The sequence below is a fragment of the Calidris pugnax genome, unplaced genomic scaffold (genome assembly GCF_001431845.1).
Source record: "Calidris pugnax isolate Ruff unplaced genomic scaffold, ASM143184v1 scaffold44, whole genome shotgun sequence".
NCBI classification, from domain to species: Eukaryota; Metazoa; Chordata; class Aves; order Charadriiformes; family Scolopacidae; genus Calidris; species Calidris pugnax.
Window position 1 is genome coordinate 48,325,626 of NW_015094506.1, and position 17,519 is coordinate 48,343,144.

General features: G+C 34.9%; 1 protein-coding gene across 2 annotated transcripts in view; it reads right to left on the reverse strand.

The window, feature by feature from the left end:
• CACNA2D1 (calcium channel, voltage-dependent, alpha 2/delta subunit 1) overlaps positions 1–17,519 on the reverse strand; it is a 376,039-nt gene that overhangs the window by 26,860 nt on the left and 331,660 nt on the right. The window contains exons 18-24 of one of the 2 annotated variants that reach the window (XM_014963769.1): positions 15,886–15,957; positions 14,716–14,787; positions 8,998–9,059; positions 6,685–6,761; positions 5,440–5,454; positions 4,694–4,754; positions 2,967–3,064 (exon numbers count right to left, since the gene is read on the reverse strand). In XM_014963769.1, coding sequence (XP_014819255.1) covers positions 2,967–3,064; positions 4,694–4,754; positions 5,440–5,454; positions 6,685–6,761; positions 8,998–9,059; positions 14,716–14,787; positions 15,886–15,957 — 457 coding nt within the window. The remainder of the gene's footprint in view (positions 1–2,966; positions 3,065–4,693; positions 4,755–5,439; positions 5,455–6,684; positions 6,762–8,997; positions 9,060–14,715; positions 14,788–15,885; positions 15,958–17,519) is intronic. The other variant, XM_014963770.1, reaches the window with a different exon arrangement.

Below are 17,519 nucleotides of genomic sequence, written 5' to 3' on the forward strand. Positions count from 1 at the left end.
TCTAACTTCAAATTGTCAAGTACTTACTGTTAAATAGATTTCTCTCACACTGTTCACTTCACTATTTTTTTCCTTCAGAATATCCTAAAAACCTATATTTTTGTCACAGGAATAAGCGAGGTTATAAGGGTACAGGTCCCAGCTTTGCAAAGCCCCTATATTGAATTTAGAAATTAATAATTTTTAAAGCATATTTTCATTCAAACATTTTTTATCTCAAGTGATGCAATGAAACAACACTTAGCTCTTAGTTAGACTTACTCCTACATGCAATAAAAATGGAGATAAACCAACTATAATTTAAATATGTTTAAATCAGTTAGGTCCTAGCCTCTCAAAAAATCCTATTTGCCATCAGAAAATAAGGTATAGGGAAATCAACTCGTTTTTAGCTAGTAGCTTAGATGGATATATAATTTTTAAATACATTTGAAAAGAGGGTTCTCAAACATCTTTTTCAGTACTGCTTTGCAAGAGAAAGTTCTAGGAATGCTCAACAGAAGTAAGCACATGCTTTAATACAGATTTTACCACTATAGAAAAAAAAAAAAACAGGGCTAAATTGGAGCCAAATAATATAAAGCAAAAATCTAGCTCTTTGTCTTCAATGTCACACAGTAAATCAGTGTTTGCAAATCATTGTTCCATGAGTGGAATCTGCACCTTTGGATTCTGCCCAACCCTGGCTGCTCAGGCTTGCTGAGGAGCCTGAAAACTTCTTCTGGGGAAAAATAAAAATAAAAACCACTAACTTTTCTTCAGTTTTGCTCCATAGAGAGCCATGACATGCTCTGTACTTCACCCTAAGTCTTGGATTCCAGAAAACCGATATTCACCTTTTTTAAAAAAAATCTCTAATTCAATCTGTTTTCACAAAACAGATCAACAGGGGCATGTATTTGGGTACTGAAAAGTTTTGTAAGCTTTAGCAAAAGACTTTTTCATAAAATCCACTGATTGATCCACATGAGTCTGAACATGTGAGCATCAACACAAACAGCCAGCAGCTCTGATTCACCAGCAGGAAGCACTGTCTCATATAATCTTAATATATTAATTCAATTCTCATTAGATATATTTACATGACTTAGGTAGATAAACATGTTAAACTACATTCAATGCTACAGACTCACCTTCTCTATTTGCTTGCACACTGTCATGGTATAGTATCTAATATAAGTTAGGGTACTGTTTTAAAATATTTATTCAGCTGGAATTAATGACAAAAGCCCACAGGATGAAATTTGGATGGCCTTACTACATCCATATATTCCTAGAAATTAAATTGAAATTCAGCCTGAATTTAAATATCAAAACATGTCTCTCAGAATTATGTTTATATCTTCTAATATAGACTACTAACATTTTACTGGATGCGATTTTTATTTAGGACCCTCTTGTACTATCTGCATCTTCGTAAAGTGAGACTTTCTTACTTACATAAAGTAGATGTCAAAGAGAAGTAGGGTCTTACTGCCTAGTATGTAACTGCTCTTACTGTCCCCTAGTAGTGACGGAGGTAGTTGTCTGTCTTCCTGGCCAACTTCTAACAGCTTAAAGTCAAATGGCAAATATAAATTCAAAATCAAAATATAACAGTAATTCAACTTAGAGTATATAGAGTATTTCAATTCTGAGAATTTACTATTATTCCTTTTGAAAAACATTTTTTTAGCTGCAATAATTTCCATAGCCAGTGTTTCCTTTAGTCAACACTTTAATTATTCAGAAGACTATTTTTAAAGTAACTTAATTACTGGGAAAAAAGAAGGAAAAAAATCAATTCTGGTGTGGATTCCAAAATGAAATATAGCAATAATTTGATAACATATTGGCATAATTACTTACTAAGCCCTAGTGTATACTGCAATATCACTAAATGTGTCCTCAGTATTCGCTTATATAACTAGTGAATATTAAAGTAGAATTTTCATTTATTTACTGGTTTAATCATTTGAGGGGAATGCTTTCATTTCCAAAATTGAGTCAAGGGACTCAAGTAAAATTTCAGTCAGTTAGCAATGTGTCAATCAATAAGACCACTCTATTAAAAACAACAACAAACACCCGCACATGTACACAAAAATACCCTTTTGTGAGAAGATCTCACATCTAAGTGCACATTCCTCCAGTGACATGGTCTAACAGAGAGATTCTTATTGAATTGAAAAAAAAAGTTTATCCCAACTGTTTATAAATTATTAATGATGCTACACAGACTTGTGTGCATAAACAAACAAATCCAAACACTGAATTTTCTTGAGAATAAGACTTTAACGCATCAGTGATGTTTCGTTCAAAATCATAACTCCTCATTTATTCTAAAGGATGTTTAAAGCCTAATTTAAATATGTGAGAACCTTCCCAAACCTCAGCACTCACCACTGCAGCAGCTATATCAATCTACAGTCTTAAACAACTCAAGCTAAAGCGTGATCTCTTTAACCAATTTGTGAACCAGTAATAGAATTTCCTTATCTTTTATTTTGGTTACTGATTATTTTGGTTCTTGATTATTTTGGTTCTCATCTGATCTCCTTTTCTTTATTTATTTTGGTTATATAAGCTAACAAGGAAGAAGATTGAATATTTCTTTACAAGATTTTGAAGTCTATTTGAGACTTACTTCGGTTGATATGCTCAAATTCAAAATATTTGGAGTGTATTAAAATGAAATGGTAGTAATTTGCTGCTAGAACAGAATGCTGAGGGGAATTGTGGAAAACACTGGATGCATAATGCCATGCAAACTTTCTTTAAAAAACCCAGAAAACTGCAAACGTATTTTACAATCTCTACCTTGGGTAGAAAATCACAGCACTAGTTGTATTTCTACTAAAAAGTAAGTGAAGATAAAAAGCATAATCACATGATTTGGGCATGAAAGCTGTCATTTTGACTAATTCTCATTTATAAGTAAGTATTTTCCTAAAGAAAATTTTCAGCAAATTGAGAAGGATACTTACATGATGAACTGCTTGGAGTATGTCTGTCAAGAAATTCATTGAAATTTAATAGAAATTCAGTGTTGTTATCTGATTTTTTTACATCATTACAGTATTCTCTGAAAAACAACAAAACATCAGTGCTCTCAGATTTGTTTCCTTTGGTACTAAAGCAGACAAATATGGCTCAGCAATTTTAAAGGACAAGCAGGATTGTGCAACTACAATGAGATGACTGGCACAACTATGTCAACAAACTACCACTGTCACTACTGAATGTTGACCATACTGGATATTTTAGACATCTACAGGAAATAAATTGCCCAAGTGCCTGCCTAAACCTGAATTATAAGAAATCTCCATGTATGAGACCGTGCATATATTCCTACAAAGAGCACTTAAGATCAGTGTAGTCCATGAAACTAGGAGACCATAAAGTCTATAAACTAAACAAGAAAATGCCCATTGAATTTAGTCTGGTTCTGGGTTAAACTGTACTGGAGGTATATGGACTGCTGTTTGAAACACAATTACTTCATGCTCAACTAAGGCTGGATTTATGGGATAAGGTCCTATCCTCTGAGAAGTTTTAAAGACAATTTTAACAGGGTACACACCACATAAGCATATAAACACTCTTCGATTTGACGTATGCAAAACAGATAAACAGTAAACTACTGGTTGAGAATGTTCAGCACTGTAACAGGGAGCTATCATTTTGAATAAGCTTTTTATGTTAAATTGATTTCATGAACACAAAAGTCTGTTCAAGTATTTCAAATGAATAAGCTATTTTATTATGCTTTACTTGCTTTGCCGTGGTCCTGAAAGACTACGGGCAGAATTTGCCTTACTATACCAACATTCAGATCTAAACAGAGCTCCATATCAAGCAGGTTTTCCAACTAGGGACTGGCTGCAAACTGCTAATTGGTACAATTAATTATCAGTAATTTCAGTCCCTCAGAAAAAAATAAATTAAACAGTTAAGCTGAGAATACATTTGAAGATAGAAGAATCCATTTTACATACGAATCTCACAAAGAATCTATCTAAAACATTCTAAATTTAAAATTATACAGAAATTTATAAGATAAATATGAAAAAGGAACCATTATTAACTGAATGTGATGGCACAGCATCTTCAACTATCTTTAAAAGGAACTTAATTTTAAGAACTATCTATCACACCATGTTTCCCTTGCAAACATAGATTTACCAGGGCAACAAGAACCACACAATTTCACATGAAAAAACATGGAACTAATGAACTTAATCAATTTTCAATGACTAAATCATTTTTTGTTCAGTGAGTCAAAAATTAATTCATCCTTAAGTGACAGAGAGCTTTGAAACACTTTATCTTGGAGTTGGAAAACATGTTGAGGTAAGTATTATAGTACCTATTTTACAAATAAGAACCTAAAGTACAAAGTTGTAAAATTTTAAAAGCCACAAGAAATGAGCAGATGTGTATAAGGTTTCCATTAAAAACATCAATAGATGATGACATATCAGATTTTATAGCCCCTTGATTAATTTTAAAAAGGAGTCAGAGCCTGAAGATGCTATTTAGTCTGTATCAAGAAGATTGATCTTGTAGAACATGAACATAATAACTATTCTTTTACTTAATATTTTTTACCAAAATGAACTTTACGGGTCAAGTCTGTATTTTGCACGTCATTAATGTGATCAAATGCATATTAGCTTTTGAAATAATACTTAGTACTGGGAAATTAACCAACCTTGGTGCTATAAATGTATAGCCAGCTTCATCAAAATGATCAAGCTTCAGTGTTTCTGTATCTACAAAGATGAAAAGTAAACACCAAGTAAGTAAACTGGGCTCTTTGCCATCATTTTTTCTCAAAATATTTGACCAGATTTGCATGCATCCATGAATGTAGAAAGAAATGTTTATTTTGAGACACTTTCCTAGTAACATACTGTATACTTCTCAGTATTTCACAGTATAGGAAGAAACTAGCTGATTGTTACAACATACACCTGGCAACAATAATGTATCTAACAACTTACTTAGAGAGGGCATTTCATTAGCATGACAACATGAAAACATATCAGATGTTTTCATTACAATTACAACCCAATACAAAGAAATATTTAGGACACCTAGTTGTCAGAACATGAAAGAAAATGCTCCTAGTATTTTCTACAATAAAGTTTAAAAACCATCCATATAAGCACCACTTTAAATGCTACTGAAAATAATGGCTTTAAAAGCTGGTGTCACTGAACACTGATAGGAGCAGACAAAGGATTAGAGATTAGCAACATATTGAAATGTGCATGAAAAGAGAAAAACACTTCACTTTTTACATTTTTTTTCTCTATTGCTATGGTACCCAACGATCATGGGAAAAATCCTGAGATGAAGAATACAGAGGAGAATATCCAGTAGGAATAGAAATATAAAGTAAAAAATATCAACTGCAGTAAACAGAAGGAAATTGAGCAACAAGAATATACTTGCCCTTTTTGAATGCCACTATCCATCAGAAAGAGAAAGCAGGGAAACAGAAAAAAACAGGGTAAAGCAAAAGGGGTCACAAAACAATATTTTATTCAAACAGCCCCTTGAATAAAAATATTGTGCATAGATAGATCAAAGGTTCAATTTACATACAGCTGTAGTCTGGAAAAAAGACAAACATCTTTGAAGACTGAAGAATACATCCCTCAATTATTTCTCAAGTACCTTCTATATACTGTGGCTATTTCAAGGGTCTGTTTTGCAGGTTATGCTGATGCAAGCGCAAAACCAGGCTATCTAATCCATCAAGAGAACCATATTCACTAACTACAATTTTAATTTTAAATGATTTACTATTTGATAAAGTTATGAAATAAATCACTGATTATTAAAACTTTGCTGTACTCCGTATGCAGAAGGTGCGGTAGATGACAGTGATTTAGTGCTAATCAAGTTTTCTCTAAATGGATATCTATGCCTGTCAGAGATTCATAGTGCTTTTTAACTTTCTATTTAACTGCACATTTGTTCAACTTTATCGTAACACTTGGATACCAAGTTAAAAGGATGTGATGGGTTCTAATTTGTCTGCTATCTAGATTACAGTTAAGCTACACCTAATAAATACAAAGCTTTTGAATACTCACAAGTATCATTTCCATTTATCTCTCCAGAATCTGTAAATGACTTGAAATTAGTCTAATCCAAAAATACATTACAAACATCCACTACAACTATTTGTAAAGTGCAAAATAAAAACCTAGCTGCAAGCCAAACCAAACAGCGCTTTCACATTAATCTATTTCTACAGCAGAGGTAATTTGCTAAATATGATACTGTAACTACTGTAAAAATAACAATAAACCCAAACAAAAAAACAAACAAAAACCTGCTTTGCTACTATAGTCTATATCATGACATCTAGCTAATAGAATGAAAAGTATAGTATCCAGACCCTTAAAATGACAGCAACAGAGGATACACAAAGCAATGATTCTACAGGTACAGAGCAAGTGGGAGGGGATTGTCAGAGGAACTGGGGTACCTGCACATATTCTATCTTTATAGAATATTTCTTGTACCTTGGATGTTACGATGGGGTTAGAATCATTGCTGCAGATTTTGGATACATCACAATAACATCAGTGAATTCCACAAAATATATGGATTTTAAACATTGCTTTTTCAAGTGAATCTGAACCTTAGCAATACTAGGCAAAATCAGGGAACCTTCATAGTACTTACATCTGGCTTGAGTTATTGATTCTTCTATTTTGGCTTTAATATAATAAAAGCTGTATGATGGTAACACCAGTGCCAAACTGTAATAGAAATGAGACAAGTAAAGCAATTATCTTATTTGCAGTAGTTTTCCAGTTTCAGCTTCTTTCTGTTTTGAAAACAATTTACAAGTTTGGAAGTTGGGTCATCATGAGAGAAGATCATCATATGGTGACATACCAGCCTCACACCTTGTAATAGACACAAATAGGTTCATGCCAGTCGTGAAGCTCCCTGTGTTTATTTACATTCTTGTCTATGCATTTAATTATAAATACACTTTTCAATGGATAAGCAAAGACTTTCCAAATAATTGCAAATAATAAAATATATGATTTCTTCTATCTTCCTCTAACACATTGAGCATCCCAATGTAACACAGGTCAAGGTGATCATTGACTGTAAAAAAACAGCATGTAGTACTACACGGAATTTCATGCATCATATAACAACAGACTCTCCCTTTACTAATAAAACAATGATCAGTATGCATTAGGAAATTTATCTGGCAATACTTGAATTCACATTGCATTCAAGATGCAAAATATTTTCTTGAATCTTGCAGTCACCACTAAAAACCTTTGAACACCCTTGTGTAATAACATTTTAATATTTGCAAAGCATTCACAATATAATTTCTTTTAGATAATACTTATTTTTATTCAAAAAATACAGGACTTCTTTTTGCCTCTAAATTCAATAAATGTGTAGAAGAGTTCAGCTCTAAAAAGATATGTAAAGGACAGGAGATACGAGGCATCATTAAAGAGGTAGCATCACCTCCCACATTGCATCCTTAATATTTGTACTCGGATTTCATGACTGTAAAACTGCAATGGTTTCTAATGGGTAGCTGCAGAAATTAACATTTAAAAAGTTGTACAATTGAGTCATAAATGACATGACCTTTGATGATACATTTGCCATTTAAACAGAATGTAAGTGAGATTGCTGAATATTCAGTGATAGCTGCCTACCAATTCTCCTCTAGGGAAATCAGTAGCAGTTTACCTGTCATTAACAGTTACTGCTAGCAGAAATTGCTAATTAAAATCTATAATTTTATGTTTAATAGGTTTGCTGCAATGTGACTCCATGGATTTATTGCTGTATCTCATGCCAGGGAGCTCAGTAAGAATTAAGAAGTCATATAAATCAAATGTATTTCTTTACTGATTGCTAGATGGCATGGTCTGATAAAAACCTTTATTTTCTTACAGGGTATAAAGATAGAGGAAGTTCAACAGAAATAACGGGATGTTGAATAAATAATAAAGTTCTACATTTACATTATCTTGTTAAAACTGATTTGTTCTGTTTTGCATATAAATTAATGTTCTCATTCTCCTTGGCTATACACCTGTACAGAACATAACAGAAAATGGGAACCAGTTTGGCTGAGGGCTACTGTAATTCACCAGAATAAAAATATAATTTTGGTAAAAGTTTGCCTTAATATTTATACCATCTAGTTTTGAACAAAGATAGTTTAGCCTTTCTGAGACTTAGTAAACCTTAACTTGTTTTGGATAATGTCAAGTTGCTATATTCCTTCTAATATTTGAGATCTGTGGTCTTAAATGAGTTTAAAATAATATACACACCAATGTTGCATTCAAGGGGGAATGGGCTTTTACCCATTACTTCATTTGTTCACTTTTTCCCTTCCTGCTGTCATTGATTGTGTGATTTTTTTCTATACAAAACAGTGTCAGTGTTCATTAGCTAGAACTTGTCACAAAAAGACTGATTTCAGAGATAATAAGTAGCATAGTTCCTGCCTCTAAGATCTGACATGAACATTAGCAGAGTCATAATATAAGCAATGACTGTGACTAAAAAAGATTTGCACAAAACATGCCACATTTTTTTATTTAGACCAAAATATATCATCTTCTTTTTCAATATGAACAGCAACACGGGGACAAATCAAAGAAAAGATGAAGAGGAGGAATCTAAAAGAAAGTGTACATTAAGAATCAATCTATGGTGTAATACAGTAAGTAGGAGGAAAAGTAAGCATCAACCCCTTTCTTTCCTCCATACTGAAATATCCTAGTGATAAATCTCAACAATTGGATGAAAGACTGAGGTTCTGGCCCTTAGAGCAAAAATTCTGAGCTGCAAAGGAAAGCAGCAAATCCGACACACCTGGACACAAGATGATCAGGTCCTGACTTAGCTAGTACAGAAAATGTAAAACTAAAAATATTAACTAAAATAAACAAAAAAGAAGTTTAACAAAACAAAAGAAGTCAGAGAACAGAAATGAGTTACCTGTAATCAGTGCCATTCACAGCAGTCCATGTATACGTTCTGTTTCCTTTATCAATATATCTCTACAAAGAGATGTTGGTGAAAAAAAAAAATATTAACTCTGAAGCTTCAACAAGCATGCCTTTTTCTTGAGAAATACAGTATAAAATCAAGTACAAATTTGTTGGAATTCTATTTATTATTTTGTTAAAAGTTAAGTTGATCCGCAACTCCTTTTCTTAAACATTTCCTTAACTTATATCACACAAAAAAATCACCTGTATCCTTTTTATTGAACATAAAAGAAATGCAAGTTTAAATTAAACAAGATGAACATTACCTATCATTTTCCCTTTTAAATTCATTAGCCAGTCCTGTGCAAAACTTTGTGATTTAAATTCAATAAAAGATGTTTCCTCCTTTATAAACCATTTTGCAGTGAAGCTATGAAACCAAAAACCCCACAATTATATATAAAAAAAAGAGATTCTTTAAGTAACTCTTTAATATCAAAACCACCTAGTGCCTGTCCTTTCAGGTCACAGTGCCATGGGCTAAATGAATTTAAATTTGAGTCCTATCTACAGACACAGCCAGGTAGTCCTGATTGTACAGGCACCCCATGCTGAACTTACCAGCTTCTAATCTCATTAGAAGGTTCTTGAATTTGTGAAAAGATAACATGGAAGTTAAATGTTTATTTTTAAATAACTTAATACTTTAGGATAAGCTTTACCATTCGTTTTCTTTTGGTTTGAAAAGTAATGGGACACACACAGGTCCATAGTTCCCCATAGATTTAATCATTAATGCACCTGGATGACATTGTTTTACTCAGTTTGCCACTTTGAAAACTACAAGTTTATGCCAGTTGTAACATATTATTATTATTTTACAGTCAGAGATTTGTAACTATGCCAGCAATGAAGTCTGTGCAGCTGTTGCACTGCAACATCACTGACATCGGTGAAAGATACCGCAGGTATATATCTATGCTCTTTCTCTCCTTGTACTAAAACCTGAGTGCGCAAATTACCACGGTGTCTTTTTTGACATGTGTGATTTGAAACCTTCTCATTACCTGGCTGTATGACAGTGTAAATATTTTAATATTAATTTTAGAAAGAAAAAGAAGAAAAAGAAAAAAGAAAAAAAAGGGAAAGAAAAGAAAAGAAGTAAAAGAAGATGCATTCATCAGTGTCTAATGTCATGATATATTTTATGTTTAAGGTGAAAAGATGGATGAAGATATTTTTATCCAAGCTTATTTATATTTAATAATGTGCATGTACTATTATTTCAGATCAAGAATAAGCAGTCACTGGGAGCCCCTCCAAATCAGGCCCGGTGGCCTTGATTGCACTCCATGTACATTGGCAAGAGAAAAGCAGTGCCCAAGGTGGGAAGGAAAGAAGGAAGGGAAGAACCGTGCTCATACTAAATCCTGTTGCCACCAGTGCTGCGAACATTCTTGAAAGCCAACTGACTGAAGACTCCCTTCAAAGATAACCCAGCAGATTACACATCCTCAGGTGGCTGCGAACATTCTTGAAAGCCAACTGGCTGAAAACTCCCTTCAAAGACAATCCAGCAGATCACACATCCTCAGGTGGCTATTCCTATTCACCTTTGCCTACTCCATTACTGAGTGTTGTGAGACCATCTCACCCCCAGCTGGTCACTGCCAATGAACCTACATGTTATTGCAGTTTTTGTGACCCTTCAGTTTTCACTACTGCCCACCCTGGCTGCCAGAGTGTGGCAATGCTTTTGTTCCTGTGGCATCTTCTCTATTCATTGGAAAGCCCCTGAGGCCTTGGGAGACTCCAGTGCACCCCACCCACACTTCCTATGAGTCCAGTCTCTATGCTGCAGCATGAGGTCATCTCCCAAGACACTGCTGGGGCCAGCTGCAATACAAAAGGAGAGCAATGCAAACTTAAACCAAAAAGCAAAACAAAAAGGACATCAATTTTAAGCCTCCAGACTGCAACTGTCAGTTCAGAGCAACTGACCACATCAGCCCTTTTTATAAGAAAATATATGAAGCTATCAAGTCCTAACGATACACAGCTCTCACATGGCCCATGGTCTGAAGCAGCTTTATTCTGGCTTTAGCAGCCTGGAGCTGGGAGGGTGCAATGGCTTGAAGCAGTCACCATTACCAGACATCTTCTGGTTGCTCTCTTCTTCTCTCAGAGAGGTCCAGTAGATGAAGAAACCTTGGGCCATGATGCATGGGAAGGTGAGGGAAATTGATATCATTGGGCACTTGACCACCTGGGATCAAAAGGCTTGGGATACTCTCTACAAATACAAATTGTGGTCTGGGCTGTACATAACTGACACATTCTCACACACTCAAGGACATCACATTCTGTCCCCTTTCCAATGCTGTAGCTGACTCCAGCATGTGCAAGCATAAATGTTTCCCCTCACTCCGTCTTTGGGCAAACAGTTGCAGGACCAACTGTTTCAGGTTTTTTTTATCACACAGCCTGAGATCTCTTCAACAGCTTTGCCATGAATGCAATTTCTTGTATAACCCCAATGGTATTGTTGCATTTTTGTGTATTGCGTATTTTGCTAATCCTCCCTTTTCTAACTGCCTTCACAGAGCCCTTTTCAGCCATAGGATTGGAGAGGCACTCCCTAAACAAAACACCACCACAAATCTGAAAATGTCCCAGGCAATCCCTCCCTTCGGGAGCTGCTTATCCCCAACACAGACGCCAGCAGGACTTTGGACTCTCCAACACTGAGTCAGGAATAACCCAGTTTCCCTTCAGAATGGGGACAGGCTGGTGGCTTCCTAGACAGGATGGGCTCCTGACACAGGGGAGGTAGCAGACGGGGCTTACCCTCCCTGCCCCAGGAAGGTCCTATTCTTTCACTGTCTTCCAATAGTGGAACCATTCAGAAAAAGGCACATTTCTTTCACACAGCAGGATTTCCCTGTAGATTGTAAAGCAGCATTGTAAAGCCTTACTCAGGAGGACTGGGATGGGGGCTTTATTGTGAGAAAGCACAGAAGAGAGTCCCCTGGAAGGCAAGGGGACTTCTGGGACAGGTTCTCTGTTCTTTAGAAGAACATAACAAGAGGCGAAAGGCAGTACAAAGTCAGACACAGAGAAGGAGCATGGGCACAGTTAATGAGACCATGAGACTCCATAGGTTGAAGGACGATAACTTTGCACCTGGACAATGTAAGTGTATAAGGCTTGAGTTAAATTGACTTTCCTCATAGAGACTGAAGGAGGAAAGTATGACTCTGCTGCCTACATGATCATCATTATCATCATCTTTCAGTTAAGATTGTCTACAGTTACTTTTGTCTGCCCCCAATGAAGCTGAGGTTCTGTACTCAAGAAGAGAGTCTATGAGGTTCTACACTTTCTGAATAGGGTATCAGAAGGACGACAGCACTCAACACTGAGTCAAATTCCCTAGACTCTATAGTATAATAAAATACCATGACAAACTTTCTCCCACAAAGTCACAATCTTGGTGGAGGCAGTTGAATGAACATACAGATTTTAATCTGTTTCCTGACAGGTGGACACACATGCAAGTAAAGCCACTTATGTCCTCAATGACACCCGCAGCTCAGGAATAAAAAAATGCTTCTGATGGGTTTGCACAGTTGTGAAGATATTGAGTATGGCCTCCTGTCCTTATTTGCACTCATTTTAAATAGCAGCATGCTTTGTCAAATCCAATGTAGATACTAAGAGTCTGAGGGATGGTCGTGAGATGTCCAGCTCTGGAGTCCTCAGTGCAGGAAAGACATGGACTTGTTGGAGCAGGTCCAGAGGAGGGCCATGGAAATGATCAGAGGAATGGAACACTTATCCTATGAGGACAGGCTGAAAGAGTTCGGATTGTTCAGCCTTGAGAAGAGAAGGCTCCAGGGAGACTTATTGCAGTCTTTGAGTAATTAAAGGGGGCTTATAAGAAAGATGGGAACAGACATTTTAATAGGCCCTGTAGCAAGAGGACAAGGGGTTTTAAACTAAAAGAGGGTAGATTCACACTAGATATAAGAAAGAAATCTTTTTACGCTGAAGGTGGTGTAGCACTGGAACATGTTGACCCAAGAGGTGGTAGATCCCTGGAAACATTCAAAGTCAGGTTGGACAGGGCTTTGAGCAACCTGATCTAGTTGAAGGTGTCCCTGTTCATAGAAGGGGTGCATGGAATAGATGATCTTTAAAGGTCTTTTCGAACCCAAACTATTCTATGATTCTAAGTATGTTCCCAAAGGATGATTCTAAATATGTTCCCAAAAGCCTGTTGCAAAACCAAGTGACCATGAACTTGACATTGTGAAATCACAGCATGGATGCATGATTGAGACATATTTCAGAAAATTCAGCTCCATTTTCAGCCCGATCTAGTAATGACAACGTGCATTGCCACTGATTTTCACCCATGAAGACAAATAAGTTTCTATCATGTTTAATTCAAAAACAGACTAGGACTATGAAATATTTTTTTTCTGTATCAAAATGTGAATTAACTATATAAGAATCTTCCCTCTATGCAGAATTGAGTCAGAGGACTGGTAACAGAAACTGCTCAGTACTGCGCATTATTTGGTGTAATCTGGCCAAAATTTAAAGCAAAATTTAAAAGTTGCTTGCTTCTATTAGACAATGAATAGAAGTAATGAATGTGCTTTTTTAACAGAATAAAAACCCCTTAAACTCTGAGGACTGAATTCCTATCAATTTTCCTTGATTAGATTCTGTAGCATATGCCTTTTGGGAAGGAGAAACTTTTCACTGTAACATTCTGCCATTTAAGTACAAACAGCTGAGCCACTGGAGATATCAAAGTTATCAACAGAAGAGTGCAGCTAATAATATACGTGAAAAATTACCTGCACACTCCCAAGAAATTCTGCTGAGTATTGTTATGGTGTGCTTATGCATATAATGGTTGTGTAGTGTCTGCTTGGTGTTTTATTTGCTTCTGCTAAGTTTTATTTGCATTATTCTGATAAGTCATTAAATTATCTGTCTTCAAGCTGGTTTACATTCAGTGTAAAACAGTTTCAAAAATCTGTTGTAGAAGTGTAATTGTGGGGCATACTCTGGCCAGAACTGCTCCTTTGGTGTGGCAGACATGATTTCTTCTCATTAAGGTCCCCAAAGAGTAGGGCATACATGTAAGGAGCCATATCAATTCGAGTATTTTCTATTGCTAGGAAACAGTAGCAATCTTTTTCATGAATGACCATTTTGGACATGAAAATAAAGAATTCAACAAGCTGTTCAGAAAGCATAAGTACATAATACAACTGTAAGAGGAATTTGCTTATTCCAAATAGTCTTCTTTTATGGCATATAGATGTTATATTTTTTTCTCACTATTTTCTTCCCATTCAACCACAATATAAACTACTAAACCCATCCTCACACATCTCCACAAGCAAATTAAGTACTTTGTTTTGGGATTCATCCACAGAAGTAGGCTGGGTCCATTTCCTGGTGAACAGAATGTAAGACCTCATCAACAACTGTCTGATTAATGATGCACCAAAGAAACCAAGAAACAAAACAATTCTTCTTTTCATAAGTACATAATTTCTTTTAGTATAAGCCAGTAGGACTAGCAAATCTAGAGGGAAAAATGATACAAACTGACATTACAGAATGAATATCTTTTCATCATTTCATAGTACTTTTCTGTTTGTGTTTGTTCCTGTAAATGTAATTGCCTGTGTTCCTGTCTTACCTCATCTTGGGACTTGACCAGCGTTTCAAATGTTTTTTCTCCACTTTCTCCATCTATCATTTTTTTCCGAATCTATTGGCAAGGAAGAAAAAAAAAAAACCCAAACCTAGGTATTACATGTATTATATATATAATACTTCATATAATTGATGATATATAAAATATATATTACATAATACAATATTTCATAAAAACACAGAAAATGGTAATGCATATGAAAACCATAGTTCTTAAAAAAAAAAGTTAAGTTTACAGTTTTCTGAGTTTTCTGATTAAAAGTTGCTATATCCAAACATATACTGAATCAGGAGGGTTATGAAGCAACAATTCTGGTATCCTTTGCATAACAAGAGCATCCCAGAAAACCCCTTGATGTTGGGCAATAGGCAGGGTAGGGATCCTGTGTGGATGAGAAGGAGTTTTGTCTAGCATTAGATGCGCTTCTCAGCATATCTGTGTGATTCTGGTAGCAGCAGTGATTTACAATAACATTTTCATTCCACTCTGATAGCAGTATAAGGTTGAATTTAACAGATACCAATACCGTCACTGTGAAAGAACAATTCCAAGCCAAGTGAAAAAAATGTGTTTAAAAAGTAAAATGTTTTAAAAAGTAAAACATTTATAAAAACTCAATTTTATTTCACAAACCTAACAAACTGTTTTTAAAAATTCTGGTTTCTGAACATATTACAAAATTGTTAACTGAAAAATATACAGTGGAATTTCCTGTCAACACTTAACTTTATTTCTCAGTTCTCTCTCACCACAACAATAAGCTTGTGTTAGTAAGAGATAGGAAAACACTTTTAAAATATTTCAGGTAATATATTAATAGCCTATTAAAAAGTGTTCTGTTCTAAAAAAAACAACTACAAGCCCCCTCAGCAGGAACTGCCAGTTAATGAAGAAGAATTATTTAAATAGCAATTGTAATATCTTTAAAAATTAGAGGAATATAATATGTTGCCCTTGCCCACCAATAATACTGGTTCTCAGTTTGTTTCATTATAGCTTTATCTCTCTTTGAAGTCATCATCTTGACAAATTTAAAGTTGAAATTCATAGCAAAATAGATAGCTGTTCAAAATCTAGAACGTTTATCACTTTTCAGTTATTATACAATGAAGTACAAGCAGCAACAGATACTAAGAAACCAGGTAATCTCACCTCAACTTTAATATCATTTTCCAATTCAGCATCTAGAAAGTCCAGAGTAACAGGCTCCTGGGATTTAGGATTCTGAAGCAGAAGATATTGGATGATCAAATAATAAAGACAGAGTTCTGTAATGTTACAAATCATTCTAATCCCTTCATTTCAAAGGAAGCTACTTAACTGGGCTTACTTACCCATCTATTTTAATTTCTTATAGCATGATTAATTACTAGTGGCCCTTTCTCATTTATTTTATTTTAGTGGGTGGAGAGGTTGATTGACAATTCATACACGAGAGGATCTCAAAGCCTAGTTTTATCAGTAACTGAGCACTGTTTCTCATATGATTAGCAAGACAAAAAAATTGTCATTAGCTGAAACTATTACCTCAAGAATAGCGTGAATTCTGATAATGACATTTCTAGAGGATTATAGCTATACTAACTTATTCACAGGGCAGACTAAAGTCCTTTCTTTCAAAATGGTAATTATATTCCTTCTATCCTAACATTCTCTGGCAAAAGTCTGTGACAAATGTACATGTGACTGTTCTATCAAAGAATGCAAGTGTGTTTCATCGCAATTTATGTATGTAATTCCAGTTCCTACCAGACGAAAGTAACGTCCTGAATAGCTGGTAAAAGATGCCTTCATATAATAGTCTGGAACATTAAGAACTTAACAGCAGTCCCTATTTTCAAGTCTGTAATATGGAATAGCATTAGAAGACAAAAGATTTTTCCTTCATATTCTTGAGGAACGTATGTGTATGTTTCTGGATACATGAAATCATTCCTGTTCTTAGGAAGTAAGACTTACTGTCTGCTAAGATAAAAGCCAATAAACTTATTCTAAGAAAGAAAATATGCCCTGAAAAGATTTCAGACAAAGGTTTTTGGCTATTTCTTTTAAATATCTACTGATAACTTCCAAGCATTTTTTATGTTCCTATTTATACAAGATCGATATAACTAGCCACTTTAGTATAATAGCATTAACATCTACTTTCTACTAATTAAAAAAAAAATAATTATTCTTATGCATTTTCTCCTCCCCCCATCCCCCAACAAATCCACACTCTCAAAATAAATAGCAAAAGGCTAAAATGTAAAAATAAATTAAAAAATATGTTTTCTTACATGCAATGGATAATGAATAGCATGGTCAAACCCAAACAGCATGCATGAAGGCATTGGCATGGCAGAGGAGGCATTTATGAAGTTCACATTTCATTCCAACACACAAAGGAATAGAGAAGAAAAGAAATGTTGAAAAAAAGAAAAAAAAAAAGCCATCACATCAAATCAAGGTCAATATTCATTTCAAATGATAACCTGGGCTAGCCATAGTTAAGGAGCCCCAAAGAGAAAATTGTCAACTTAAACAGTCCTTCAAAGTTCAAGTATACATTAACTGCTTGTTCTTATTCTTTTTAAGACTTAAATCACCATACATGGTTTATAAGGTACTTATTAATGACTTTTAATAGATGAAAAAACTAAGCATGAATAGATACGTTATGTGATGTGCCTGAGGCACAAAGAAATACATTAGAAATTAGAATAGAAAATTCCTAGCCCCGTACTTCAAATGGAAGATTATTTTCCCCGCTATATCTTTTTCCTCCAATAATATGGTTTTAGCAG